Source organism: Botryllus schlosseri, chromosome 11 (assembly GCF_051294905.1).
Source record: "Botryllus schlosseri isolate E-star chromosome 11, Bs_hap1, whole genome shotgun sequence".
In the NCBI taxonomy this organism is placed as follows: domain Eukaryota; kingdom Metazoa; phylum Chordata; class Ascidiacea; order Stolidobranchia; family Styelidae; genus Botryllus; species Botryllus schlosseri.
This window is the reverse complement of record NC_137246.1, coordinates 18,941,885-18,957,298: the sequence shown is the minus strand read 5'-3', so window position 1 is coordinate 18,957,298 and position 15,414 is coordinate 18,941,885. Positions and strand designations below refer to the sequence as shown.

The 15,414-nt window shown below is 41.2% G+C and overlaps 1 protein-coding gene across 1 annotated transcript; it reads left to right on the top strand.

Moving 5' to 3' along the window:
• Positions 1-123: 123 nt before the first annotated feature.
• On the top strand, positions 124-12,911 carry LOC145450055 (uncharacterized). The gene is made up of 11 exons (XM_080328511.1): positions 124-344; positions 405-631; positions 1,824-1,975; positions 2,159-2,500; positions 2,566-2,779; positions 3,507-3,735; positions 4,352-4,581; positions 4,643-4,782; positions 6,710-7,314; positions 8,595-8,973; positions 10,062-12,911. The coding sequence occupies exons 1-11, from the start codon at positions 185-187 to the stop codon at positions 10,312-10,314; spliced, it is 2,931 nt and encodes a 976-aa protein (XP_080184637.1). The 5' UTR covers positions 124-184; the 3' UTR covers positions 10,315-12,911.
• The last annotated feature ends 2,503 nt before the right edge of the window (positions 12,912-15,414 follow it).

Genomic DNA, 15,414 nt, shown 5'->3' with positions numbered 1-15,414 from the left:
CCTTGTAAATTCTTATGTATTTGACTACATACATACATAAATATATATACATTTCGAGAGAGAAGGCCGCATGTTTCTTTAATTCAACGTCATTTATTCTCTGATTACAATCCATGACATGATTTTATTGAGAGAGCGCTTGACTTAATTCTTCCATAGCGATAAGTCTTTGATTGCCAAACTAATGGATTTGACAAGAACAGCATTTGAGGGACTTGATGAAGTATCACGACGGCACGAGAAGAAAATAGTTGTCGATTTTGCTGCAGACCGATTCAACCACTTCATTGGGGTCTATTTGATGATCCTGTTAGCAATTTTCTCCAAACTAGGACAGATAGTAGGTGGGTATTCGAAGCTAAAGTGCAATTTATATGCCAACTGACAACGTTAACGTTGGTCAGGTCAGAAACCGATTTGTTACGAGGCGCACGGCGATAAGGTTCACGATGCGGCGTTTTACAAATACGCCGAAAGCTACTGCTGGTATTCGGAAAGAATTGTGTCTAATAATATTTCGACCTGTGACCAATTACTTGAAAAGGGAAAACTTCAAGATTTGAATTTACCGAATAATGCCAGGGATCTTAAAAGTATGATTCAGTGGTTACCGTACGCACTATTATTAGAGGTGAGTCATGAATTTATAATTCGTTTTAATCCCATATATGTGCCTCGAATAACACAATAAAATCTTCTGCAACGGAATAATGTCATGTATGTGATATTATGAATAGGGATGGTGTGAAGTGAACCTATGAAAGGTTCAGGTTCGTGTGAACTCGAACCCTTTTGAAAGATTCTGTGTGAACGCGAACGTGAACCTCAAGACGTCACATGACGTCATATTGCTAATTCAAACCCTACATGTCCGTGAGGTGATAGCCTATGTTAATGTTCGCGATACCTAGCGACGACTCGGGCCATATAATGCCACAATACTGAAGTACATATTGACGTTTTGAACGTCACCAAATGTATCAACTGGGTCAATCAAATGACATAATAATGCCATAAATTCTACATTTTCCGTCGCTTTGCCAACAATTTTGACGAGGACTTACAAGGGAATATAAGCTAACTCCTTAGCGGTCTAGGCCAGACCGGACAATATATTCGGAGTCCGAGTATTACAACGTTGATATTGAGCAGAGTGTAAAAAGGGTTTCTATACTTACCACCGATATTACCCCATTAACAATTTATACATCAGTAGCCAACACCCAATTCGCACGGATTTGGTTTTTATGATACAATAAACATATGGAATCAAGATTGACACCGCACGCTTGCCAAATTTTTTACATCAGACAACGATTCAACTTCATTGATTGGTTGAATATGCATAATTTGCTGACTACCTATATGTAGTGTATTTCGCTCTAGATGTTGTGTGATAGCGCGTCAAGCTCACAGAAGAGAGTCACTATATACTCGAGCAAACTTTTGTGACAAAGCAATTAAGATCTTTGAGATTGTCAAGGTGCATACTCGTTTGTGTTGATTTTAGTGATGATAGTGGCAGGCAGTTGAAATGCAAAAAATTTCAACCAAAGATGTCATAATGAAGTGAAAATTGTAATACATGAAAAAGGTTCACAGTGCAGAGCCGACCAAGGTTCGTTTGTGAACGTGAACCTCTAAATTTCTCTGGTTTACACACAGAACGGTAACGTCAACTTCACGTTCACACCATCCCTAATTATGAACAAACATTATTGCCCAACAACCAAACATTATCCCTCTGGCTTTATATAACGATAAAGAATGGTTCCTATTTATACATAAATGTTAAATTGAAAGCTGCAATTGATTTTGTTCAGGCATTTCTGCTATGTTTCCCCACATTCTACTGGAATTTCAGGGTCGGAGCAAGACTCAAAGCTCACATTGCCTTCTTACAGACCCTACAAAAAGATATTTATGAAGATGTCAGGAAACTACCTTCAGGAATCTCCTTCAATAGGCCGTTCGAGTAAGATCGCGCTTGCTTGACATATATGCCCGAGTACGTATGGGACTACTTCAAGTGACGTCTATAGTTACATATCTTAATCTATATGTCATGTCAAGCCGATTTGTATTCCTAGTAAGGTGTTTGGGTGCAGTTGTGATCATGGCTTGAATCGTACCAACATTAAAACAGATATATTTTCAGACGAACCAGTGAGGTGAGCAGCATGAGGGAACCGTTGCGATATTCCATCATGTCGCGCCTTTGCCGAGAGAACTCAGCTACGTTCGATCACCATTCATATTTGACAACGGTGTACAAAGTTTTGCCTTCGAAGGAGCGTAACACAACGTCTTTGAAATCGACCATTTTACGGCAATGGTGCGACCCAGACGGCAACATCGGAACGGAGCAAAATAAAATCCTGGTCCGGTGTTATGAAATGAAACAGTTCATCTCCATATCATCATCGTTCGTCAGCCTTTTTGTAAATCTGAGCGCATTCGGTATGGTGATCTACAGCGGTTGGGGTGATAATATATTTCGGTATGTAGCATATTATCGGCTCATGGCGCTTACCTATACACTAATCACAATCCAATAATGTTTAGATGCGACCTGCCTCGTTACGATGACAGATGCGTAATATGTACATTACCAAGTATTCTGGAATCGTTCTCGATATTGATAGCAGCGAGCATTGCGTCCGCGTTGTATATAGCGATCACATTGGGGATATTGTACACATTAAACTCATCAACGAATTCGAGAACTGGACATTTCTTTGATTATGCCAGTGACAACAAGTCTTTCGCACTGGATGCTGCCTTGCATTTATAGTCAGCAAACACTATTGGGCCTTTCGGTCATTTACCCAAGCGATATAGAAGCCGACAGAATGCTATCCACAATGCTATTTGTATCATACATATACTTTTCGCACATACCATACGCAATACAGCAATTTATACGGGGATATACCAACACTTGGTTACAATCGAATTTACAACGGTTTCACCATTTGCACTTTTATTGGGATTGCGTCATTAACTGTTGCCACGATACACATTATGCGATTTGATTTCCTTCCCTTGTTGAACATACAAATATGACGCCGTAATTGTAATTCGTGATGACGTGGGGACGATCGAGTAGCCTAACTGTTCTGACGCAGCAATGAAAATATAAACAACCACGATCTGATTCAAAAGATGATGAGGCCATCTGAAAATTTCTAATTAAGTCCCTTTATTTTTTTCCGGTATTTTCGTGAGCATATTCCATCGATCAGGGTTCAGAATACGCGTAGTCTAATGAAAGATATATAACGCGGTATAGTCTCATGAAAGATATATAACGCGGTATGGACACTTTCCATTCAACAGGAGATCCTACATATGGCCTTGTCTCAATTGTCTGCATTTCTTGTACTGGGTTCGCTTGTTTTTTCCAATTCATTTATGATAGAGTATGGTAGAAATATTGGTAGTGATTCTGTTCATCAATAGCTCCGACTCCGATTACATCTTTCATACAGATTCCTGGTATATAGTTGCAGATATTATTAACGACTTATCCGGTTGTTTTTCCTGGGATACATTTGGCACCGACACCTAGAAACGCCATGAGTCAGGAAGAGATTTCTGATGGCTTGGACTTCACAGCAAGGAGACAAGAAAAGGAGCTTGTGATAGATTTGGCCCCCGACCGCATTCTACATCATGTTGGTGTGAATCTTCTAATCTTACTTGCCATATTAACTAAACTCACCGAAGTCACCGGTAAGCATTGATTTTTTTCTCATCACGGGCTGGGTTGGGTATGTTCACCTAGCCGCAGCTGGAGTTTGATTACGAATGTGAATTGTAAACTATCAATATCGATGATTACGTCACGGTATTTATTGAACTGTGACGAGTTAGGCTATCGCATATAGTTGTCACCATAACCAATGACCATATAATTTCTCGTGAATATGATATTCCGGTATCTCATATCTATACATTTCTGGTATACTTCAGAGATAAATTGCATGCCGCTAGCACTGTTCGTGTTGCTGTTTTTCGTTTCGTTGTCAAGTTATTATGGTGTTTCGACATCTATGGTGAATTGGTAATTTCACATTGGGCCTTGTTGTTATTACTGACTTGCCGATTTATGGTACGTTTCGTTCTCGGCTGTTGTAGGGCCTGAAATGGATCGAATGGCGATGTGAAGAAAACCAATGATCAAAAACGCTAACACTTTCAAAGAGATTCTAGAGTCGAATTCGAACCTACAACTCCTTCCTGTTGCAGCAGTAGCCTAGAACGTACCACTACACTAGGCTACTCGTTACCGCCATGCAACTGGCCATTATGATATAGATATATATAATATCTTTAAAATATATTATAGGTTCGAAGGTGTCCTGTTATCCAGTTCACGAGACGAAATCATCACTTCAATTAGTAAAATACATCGATTCCTTTTGCTGGCATTCGACAGCATCAAACCATTCCAGTCTTGTAACTAGCGCATCTGCATGTCCGCTGTCTGATACTAATTTGAACGACGGGGAATTATTGGAAAATCCCTACCGCGTGAAGAGATTGATACAATGGTTGCCGTACGTGATGTTGCTTCAGGTGGGTGGAGGTGATAAATATTCTTGATTCTGCTGATAGATCGTTCCTTTGTATTACACAGGCATTTCTCTTTTCATTGCCCATGGCGTATTGGCATTTTATAATGGGCGGTGTCCTGCTGGGTCATCTCAAATTCATGCGACTGCTTCTGGAAAGCATTTATGACACTCTCAAGGAACTGCCGGCGGGAATATATACGAAGTATGGGACGCATTTCTACCGAGCATATGGAATCCATTTATGATCTTTCTGTCTTATTGCAAATTACTGTATATGTTACTTTGTAGAAACATGGAAATTCACCATTTGTATCATTCGCGTCAACTTTTAATAAATACGTTCGAGATATAGCCTACACATGCATTGATGTATTGATGCATTGATGCATACGAAACAACAATCGCGTTGTTTCTGTTATTGTTTTAGTGTTCATGGTCAACTGGTCAAGGATCATTTAACAATACCATACCCATATTCATTTTCGTTCTTGGTGAGCTGTCAACTTCTAGCATGGCCCTCTTTCGTTCTAGCTAGGCATTTGTAAGACATCTTTTACGGGTGAAATTATCATAACAACTGGGCGAAATAGCCCCCGATCAATGAATGTATTTTTCTAAAATTACATATATTGACAGTGTCATTATTCATCTGGCGTTAGTTGCAAAATTGTAGCCTGCGATTCTGCAACTTTCTGAAATACTAGAAATATGCCGACCTTCGACCAAATATACATTTTAGAACGAATTATACTTGAGTACTTTATACTAAATCTCACTATATAGGCTACGTCCTATTGAAATAGCTTTGTTATGTCCTGCAAATCCCTACTTATTTTGTAATTGAGTAAATTGTTACGGCGTCACCGATAATTCTACTTGAGTATCCGTACTGCATACTTCGACCACCACTGGTAGCACGATATACATCTACAGAAGGTGTGGCCAACCTTTTTCTATTCACTACCACCACCTGAACGCCAAATATCCATATCCATGTTAAATTGACTATATTTCGCATTGCGGAAAACCCTTGTTTGGTTTCTGCGCTCTCCCATTTGTCCTGTACATTGCTCTTCCTCGAGTTTCTAAACGCCCCGTCTCCCGCATAACAGCCTCGCAGGGCAACTTTTGGCGTCGATAATTCTGAGCACCATCATGTCCATCTCATTTCTACAAAGATTTTTCAAGGTAGCGTTTCAGATAAATGCCGACTTCAACAAATTTATGCATTCTCGTCTCGTTCTAAAACTATCTGATTTTGAATAATAGATAACGACATATAGCTTATATGTAGGCCAATTCACGACAAGAAGTGAAAGTTTATTCACGTCAGTACTATCTTACTTGGTGTTGCATTGAAAACAAAAATCAATTTAGAACAAACATATTTAAAGCAAGGCCATCGTTTAAAATAGGCTTTTTATATTTTTAGTAATGATGTCACGAATATTTAATTGTGATGTCACAGCGGATTGACATTGGAGCCCCCAGAAGCTGCGATTATATACTTATAGGGCCCCCCGGCCCCGCCCCCCCCCCCAATCGTCCGTATTGGCTCATACTACATGTTTTTCATGGAGCATTTACACAATTACTGCATAATTAGACAACGTTTGAAAAAATCAATTTTTTTTTAAAGCATTTGTTTAAAACACCGTTTGTTTTAAATGCAACCCTAATCGCACTACAGGTTGTTGGATCACAAGCCGTTGGTAAAAGAAACCTAACATAAAACTAGCAAAGCTCAGTGTCGCTTTTCATTCGATACTGACGGTTGTTTGTGGTATTCATTGTGTTTGTCGTCTACTTATGGTCATTTACAACTGGCCAATTTTTCATTTTTATTCCGTAATCTCTCGAAGAATGATTAAGCTTGACAAGAAATGACGAACTTCATAATTCATTATCCCATTTATTATGTATGCCGACTTGCGGGCCAATTAGTAAATTCGAATTGTATGTTGACGGCCGAAGTCACATGCTTATTGAACTACGTGTTAACGGCCGCACTTTATTTATCGATGGCCGAAGGCTGGTCACCGTTAGTATATAGAGAAGATATTGTAAATTGTGTATTATTATTCGATCATGTCTCGTGAAGAGTGTATGACTATGGAATATCTGTTTAGAACACCGTTTGATCCAGAGAGCAAACGATTTAATTGTTGGAGGAAATGGAACGAACAAGTTCGTAACACGGATTCCGCAGCAGATGATAATACCGTTGGCAACACGCGCGATGAGCCGAATCCCACCGTGACGATTGACATCGATCGTGATCCGCAAAATAGCGGCAATGACCTAGAAGTCACCGACGATAGCTTGTCATCGCAATCAAACAACGACAATGACGAAGAGGACCAGCCTCTTGTAAATTTGCCGCCGGTGGCGAAGAATGACAACGAAAAGTATCGCCCTCGGACAATATCGACGTCTTCTGCAGAAGCACGGACGATCCCCTCAACTGAAGAAACGAGCTGTGTCGGCAAACCTGACAACACTGACTCGCATGACTCCGTACAGTCTGCAGACGAAGTGACTTCGAGTCGGTTACCGGAATTGCACGACAAGAAAAGTGACAGAGCGCGTGCGTCGTCAATATCATGGCATGACAGGGAACACGTTCGGAAATTGATCGAAAAAGTGATCGAGCCCGATTTTACAAGTACCTTACAAAAAGTATATGAAGCAGGCGGAACTAGTGATGAAGGCGAATGCTCTGGCGATGACAAAGGTAGGCTATAAAGTTCCGTATAGGTTTACCATGATTCAAACAACTGTTAGCACAGGGCCGGCTAACCCGTGGCCCGCGAGAAGGTTTTGAGCGGCCGCGAGGTAATTTTAGAAATTAGTAATACCACCAAAATGAATTGCCCAGATTCTGAGCTTGCATGGCCAACCAAAAATTTGATTAGTCTGGCCGCAACACTTGGGACGTGACGACTAAAATATCAGTTCCGACGCATTGGCAGATCCATGGGCCAGTCAAATTTTGGTAGATCTTCGTACATTACAATAAAGCATACTATTCTGCGGTATATTTATCTAAAGTATTTTTTTTCAGGCTTCACGCAATATGTTGTCGCTCGATTTCTCGCTTTTAATATTGTTACTCCCTCCTGAAACTGAAAGAGCGCCCAAAGTACCATATTAAGTCTAATAATGGTCGCGATTACGAGAGAAAGTGTCGTCCAACATGCGACCTTGCGTTTGCGCTCGCAGCAAGACCGTCGACGATGAAACATAGGCATACAATGATTTGCGCATCTTGGCTGAAGCTTTCGATATCGATATGTCCAGGCGCCAAATAGCCCAGTTCTTGCAAACTGAGCCCTGCAATATACAGCAGACACGCAATATACTCAAGTAACAATAATATCGATGTATAAACTTTGAAAAATATTCGCGTTTCGCGCGGCTGGTGGCCCGTGCGATCGTTCGTCAACGGCCCTTTTGCCGAAAAGGTTGGCCAGCCCTGTGTTAGCATTATAAATCCCAGTTTGCGGATTCCGCACGTATCGATAGGTCGTTGAAATTTCTACACGAGCTTTTCTTTTGGCGACCGAACCTTATAACCCGCAGTAATGATGTTGGCAAACTCGCTACCAACGACATACAATCCTATTTCGAAAACTATACGTTCGAGCTCAAGGTAGATATGCAAACTGTGGAATTGTGCACACTGCACAGTTCTCAAAATAGCGAAGTGCCTACCTGCAGCAAAGCTATGTTCGTGCCCAGAATCCAACTGGAAATATACAAACGTGATGTCAAATCCTGTGGAAATTTTGGGACTTCGATTTCTTCGTGCATCGCATGTAGTGATAATGGGTAAAACGAAATCCACCCCAAACCCTAATCACAATCAACAATCTGTAACGTTTGTGATGATTTCATCGACATAAACAAAAACAATGAATTGAATCGTTTGGTGTTTTGAATTATCTCGAACTCGAACACAAGTCAGCTTGTAGAGACGAAGGTAAAACTCAGAATTATTTAATTTCTACGCAGAATGCATGAAGGACCGCCATATATTCTCAATGCTATGCTACGAAAACTTCTCTTCCATGGAGCACCAGCCCTATTTAGAATCAGTGGAAAAATTGAGTGGAAATGCGTCCTTCGAAAAGAACTTGGCAAAAGCCTTTACTAGATTTGCAACCCAGAACGATTCAGACAGCGACGGAAATGAAGGCGAAATCATCCTTCCAATGAAACACGCTATACTGAGATGCTTCTGCGACGAAAAGAGCTTCGATGCATCAATCGTCATTGGGAAATATCAACGGAAATCCATCTGGACCATCGTACTTTCAGCTGTGGTATGGGGGTCGCTGGTCATGACATTTGCTATGGTCCTTGCGCCTACGTTTAAGAGTGATTCATTCATGTAAGTATGATAAAATTTTATCTGGTATATATAGTACAAAACAGATCTTATATACGTTCAACTTACCAAATACCAATCTGGGTTTATATAGAAATACTCTCACCCTTATAAGGGTTGTTGTTCAAGTTCAAGTTCAGGTTTATTCATAAAATTTCATCCCTTCGAAAAATCACAAAACTGCAATACAATGAATGATAGGAAGATGCCGAAACGACTATAGGAGTATAGTCTTAAGATCAGACACCCACCTTGGCCTAGGCGATATAAAGAGGAGGCATGCACAATTGCACACTGAATGAAAGCACAATAAGATAAAATAAAGTGGCAAGTGACGAAAGGCGAGATCGATATGTCAGGTCGTGGTCCGGTAAATGGTGACGGCTGACTAGTATTCATTCTGAAGAAATTGCTTGTACTTCGACTTGAATGTGGACATGCTCGACGACTGTCGGATAGCCGGCGAGATACTGTTCCACACTTCAGGCATATTTGATAGAGCGATGAACTTTTTTGTCAACCATATGATAGTTGGACGTCGTGGACGCGTGTGTTTGTGGTATTCGTGGTCTTTGAATAATACTCTGCCTTCAGGATTACCGGACCACTACCTAACATCGACCTCGCCTTCCGCCACATGCCACCTCATTTTGTCGCTTGCGTCTTATATTCTCTGCATAACTTTTCATTCAGTGTGCATGCATCTTCTTTACTTCGCCTAGGTTAAGGTGGGTGTCTGATCTTAAAGGTTACTCCAAGTTGTTTCGACACCTTCCTATCTTTTCATTGTATCGCAGTCTTGTGATTTTTTGAAATGATGAAATTATTAATAAAATCTGATTGAGTTGTCGACTATACTATGGTCATTCATACCAGGCCAATTATCTTCATTTTTATACCGTAGCTGCCGACTTGTAGCACGGCCCAGTTCTATCCTTTTATAAGACACCGCTTACAGTTTACACCGATGAAATGGCGAGGGGAAGCCTAGATAACACTTTAAGTTGGAGTCGACCTCGGTCGGACCATTACAAGGGTAACACAAGATCTAGACAAGTAGGCTATCATGTTGTTCGCTATATTTTTTGCAGATGCAACATTCCATACCATGGGAAGCACTGCTCCATATGTACGTTGAGTCGTCTTGTGGACGTGCATGCAGCATTCTTCTCGAACTGGGTCGCCATAACGTTGCATCTGATCATTTCTTGCATTAATCATCTATATTTCGTGGGGGCGCATAGGCGAGCTGTAACCCATTTCATGGATGAAATCAAGCCGCTGTGCTGTGTTGCTTTAGTTGCTGCTTACGAAAAAACTATAAAACAGAGACGCCCAGAGTAAAGACAAGATGAAGATAGAAAGGGCGAATAAGCGTCAAAACATAGAGGTCATGTCTTATGATTAATATCAGCAGGTGGTTAATATTAGAATAGTGTGCCGTACGAGGGCGTTTCGGCGTCCTTATATATGTTTATTAATCGCAGTGGGACATGTGTACTTTATAACGCAGGGGGGCCAACTTCTCCAGTCGACGGGCCGGATATAGAAAAATGAAGTAGCCTACTTGCCGGGCTGGATTCCTAAATCGATAAGTAATCGTGAATAAATCGTATATAGCGCGAATTTTATGTTAAAAGCATAGAGGCTAGAACTATAGATAACCTACGGATAGATACGCAACACCCGTCGTCACGCTTGCTTGCCCGGAGGGAATTACTGCTCAGCAATCTGAACGCAACATAATTGCTACTCCCATAGCTGACGACCCGCGTGCTCAAATTCAATAAAGTTGATATTATTTGAAAGCTACTCTCGCACTGATTCTGAAAATATATATTAAAATCTAAACAGGGCAGTGTAACCCTCTTGAAATACACCTCAGAGTTTGAAAATAGGCATTGTTCTGAACAATCGCAACTACGCAAGGGACATTGTTATGGTCATTGTGCTGCGTCGCTGCGATTGTAAAACGTTGGTCTCGGGCCCTCCATTGGGTGATAAACCAAACTTCTGGGGGGGGGGGCTTTGCCACCAAGACTCCCCACAGGTTAGTCGTGATTGCCGCATATATATTGCTAGCAAATTTGTATCCTCCCTGCTCACGTAATCAGATTTCCCGATAAAGCTGAATGAGGTGTCTTGGAAACTGTAGGGCCCGTAAATGATATTTAAACATATTCGAGCGGTATAATAACTTTATTACACGATGCTTACCTGACCTCCTGTCTGTTATATCTAAGATATTGAAATCGCCCAAACGTACCAAGCTTAAAGACACACACGATTTCAGGTTGGTATTTCTTCACTGGCAATAAAGTTTCCTTGCGGATAGGCATTTGTTTTGTGGGGTTCAGATTGTTAGGACAGAACATTCGCCGCCAGCCATTTAGGCACCTATGGACGAGGCCTATGTACATTGTATATATATCGATGTTTTCAGTGGTCAGCATAAGGGCAGACCATTTCGGCACAGGTTTCCTCGACGCCGATCGTTCTGGCACACTTCTTGGAGTCGCATGTTGCATGGCCTGAAATTGTATATGTCTTGGTGCGTCGTGGCGTGGTAATGGCCGACGACGAAATACCCATTTGTATAAATCATGGGTATATTTTTCTTTTTTATGTTGGTGGAGGGGGGAGTACCAAATAATCCAGACATCTGGCAACACTAAATGGCGCCGGGCGCGAAAAGTTTTTGTATCAGTTGCATTAATTTCTAAAAATAACCCTATAATTTATGGTAATAAACGAAATAATTTGGGGACCCTTCTTGCTCGCCCCCCCCCAATTGGGGGTTTGTGGTGCGGCAGTTACGGCCCTGAATACAGCTAAAATATGTTCATATCAAATCGCAGTGCATTCCCCTAACCATGAAAATGATTTACGTCTGTACACTATGTACACTTGTACAGTGTACACCAGGGGTGTCAAACATCCGGCCCGCGGGCCGCATTCGGCCCGCCAGACGATTTCATCCGGCCCGCGAAGCGATTCTGAAAAATGGCTGTGTTATCCGGACCATTTCTGACAAATGGTGAAATTACTTTCTATAAATAATCCCTAAAGACAGAAAATGTTGAGTAGCCTATGTTATGTTCATGTTCATTATAACCATCCGACAGTGGTTTTACGCTTTCATTGTAATGACCATCAGCAACAAGTTGCCGCCATTGATACCTAATTCCAAGAAGGGAAAAGTGCACTGTGAGCTCAGAGTTTTGCGGAAAAGTGAACCTAAACCTAAACCTAGTTGTTCGCGGAAGTGAAAACGCCAGCGAGAAACCGGTGTATGCAGGCTATATACACGGAGAAGATAATTGTGACATAAAAATGTATCTAAAGTATCTGTGATCGCACTTCATTTTCGCTAATGACCGCACAGCACCTCGGCTTCCAGAAAAAAAAAAAACTAATCGCGATATAAGAATAATGAACCACGTTTCCACGTCCGCGTGTAGCCTACAGTTCAGTCTCGTGTATTCCTCACAACGTATATACAGGAAAATTGCCAGATTTCGATTAAAACAAAGCTATCATAGCTATATGCCACCGTATATCGTCGGTAAAGTCACTATTTTAGCAAATTATATAACTGTATTCAATCGTCCTATCATCCTCATTTCGCCAACTCCATGGTTTGCGAATAAAGGTTTTGATGGCACAGGACACTATGATCCATAGGCAGATAGGCTGTATAATTGAGTGAATCAAGTGAACAACGCGGGCATCGATTTTGAGGTAACATTTTGAAATAATATGACTGATCCGGCCAGCGAGCGATTTGAAGGTCTGAATTCGGCCCACGACGCAACTTGAGTTTGACACCCCTGGTGTACACCGAAGCTTATTGGCTATACCAGGGGTCACCGCAATCGCGCCCGGCGATCGGATTTGTGATGTTGGAAGAACGCAAAATAAAGCATTTTGTAATGGTAAAATTGATTTCAGTTTCAAATTATTATTGTTGTTGTTTCAGAATAAGCTATTCGCTAGTGCCCAACAACACTACTCCACACACCACACTAGCCGAAACGGCTTCGGCGATGGCAGCAGTATTCGGTCGATGGTGTAGCAGACCGCTGGTCCTTTTAACGCAGTGGTTCCCAACCTTTTTCCATCCGCGTACCACTTCGAGGTTTTATGCAGTGCTCGCGTACCACCTTCATAATTTACGCACGGCGTAGGCGGTAAAAATGTTTTCACCATTTATGACGTCATAATCACGTTATTGACCTATGTGGGGTGTAGGGCGAATTTTACCAAAAATTGGAGGATTTTGACCTAAAAGACTTAATTTTGACCAAATTTTAACTTCATCTACGCAAATTAGGTGTTTTCGCACAAAATGCTAAAATTGCACTACTTATATTCAATTTTGGTAAAGACTGTCCGTCCTTACGAAGCAGTATGGCCTGAAAAAGCCTTTTTGAGTTAAATTTTGACTTAAAACTGACAAATTTTGACATGAAAAAACTTTTTTTAACGATATCTGGCCCAGTAGTTACACCACGTATTATGGAGGAGTTAATTAAAATTTGTTGTGGTACAACGAAAGATACTTTCTTACATTCTCGGGTAGAAATTGTCTGTCTTTACTAAGTAGCTTGCAAAGAATGGAGAAATAGCCCCCGGTTTAACAGCAGTAGTTGTTGGTTGACAACACTCAAACTGTGCGTACACTGCTGGTGACCCACCATGTTGCTTGATTCTGACAATGTTGTCATACATCACAATTATTCATCATGCGCTTCTTGATTAAATATCCATGCAATGCCCAAGCAGTCTTGCTTCAATTAGGATATTACAGTACGTTGAGAATAACACCATGTCAATTGTCAACCTATTTGTTTCGTTTGACAATTTATGATCCACGATGAGCAGACAATGGACCGCCTACAACGGTAGGCCTATAAAGTAGGCTTCAAGCTTTCAAATATCAAATCTACGATACAAACGAAATGAAGGGGTCAAAAATCTTTTGACTTAAAGCTTAATTTTGTAAAAAAAAATAGCCCTACTAATACCTATTTCTATAAAACTAGGCATTATCAGTCCGGGTTGATGAGATGCATGGAATTGTTTTTTCACCACTAGTCAAAAAACTTCAAAAAATTCAAAATCAAACCCACCTGAACTAATAACTTCGAAAAAAAAACAGAATCTACTCGCGTACCACCTGGAAGACCTTCGCGTACCACTAGTGGTACGCGTACCACAGGTTGGGAACCACTGTTTTAATGCAATGCCCCTAGTTAACGCCAGGTTTCTGTTATGAAGGAAATATATCATGACAATTATTAGAACCCTACTATCTCTTCTAGTGTTGCGCAAGCTTAGTCACCATTCTTACACCAAACTAAGTTGTAGCTAGATATTCCTACCTTTTTCGTATCGCTAGAACTTGACAAACCTGTGTTGTTATTGGCTCGAGCTTTACAATTACAAACATTGTTACGCATTTTTGGGTATAAAAACCCGGGACGTTTTATCTCTTGTCTCCCCTTGAGACTTGAGATTCATCTCGAACTTGACGTACTTATCTTCTGCAATACATCCACACCGAGTGAACCTGTGAGTTAAGAAGTAACCAGCCTAAGGAAAGCAAGTCGCCAGTTCAGCTACCCATTGCTGCAGGCACGACACAGCTATCAGTTACAATCGAGATTCAGCTGATCTCAATAAGCATGATGCCTTTCCCTTGATTGACGTGCAATGGTCCAGACACTGCCAAGACCGAGACGTTTAGGTATAGATAACTAACCTTATCTATAGTTTAGGTAACGGCATAGGACAAGGGTCGGCAACCTACGGCCCGCGGGCCGAATCCGGCCCGCCAAGCGAAATCGTCCGGCCCGCGACGAAATAACTAACTACCACGAGAATACGGCCCGCCGTTTCGTAATGAGTTCCAATCTGCAGTACAGCACTGCTTGGAAGGAATGCGGCATTGCTCCGATATAAAGTATCCTACGCCGTATCAGTCTATTGTTACGCCATAAAACTAGTGCGAAGGCGGATCTCGTACTGAAATTTGGAGATGGAGAATGTCTGCGGAGTACTATACCAGTGCTTATCAAGCGGGTGTATCGCGCAACCGAGGGTATATCATACTTTTTTAAGGGTTTACCACTCAGATAGGGTGCGACAATAAAGGTGCCGTTCCTCTGCTCAGACGCAATGACAAAATCTCAAACTTTCCCTGTTTCATTATAGATAACTAGCATCCGTAGGTTAGTTATCTGTAGTTTAATTTACCAGAAGACATTTTACGCCAAGACAACCAACCTGAATAGTGTTTTGGACACAATGGTGAAAGCTGATTTTGTCTCACAAACTGAATCACCGACAATTAACCTACCTCAGATATTACTAGAAGCAGAGCATCATTATGGCGATGTCTTGTATATCTGCCATGTTCGCGCATCAAGTCGAGAAGATATG

What these genes read in the sequence shown, in the direction of transcription:
- LOC145450055 (XM_080328511.1), top strand. Translation starts at nt 185, where the DNA reads ATGGATTTGACAAGAACAGCATTTGAGGGACTTGATGAAGTATCACGA. An exon ending in TGGGGTGATAATATATTTCG is followed by an intron (nt 2,501 to 2,565) that starts GTATGTAGCATA and finishes AATAATGTTTAG; the next exon opens with ATGCGACCTGCCTCGTTACG. An exon ending in CCGGCGGGAATATATACGAA is followed by an intron (nt 4,783 to 6,709) that starts GTATGGGACGCA and finishes ATATCTGTTTAG; the next exon opens with AACACCGTTTGATCCAGAGA.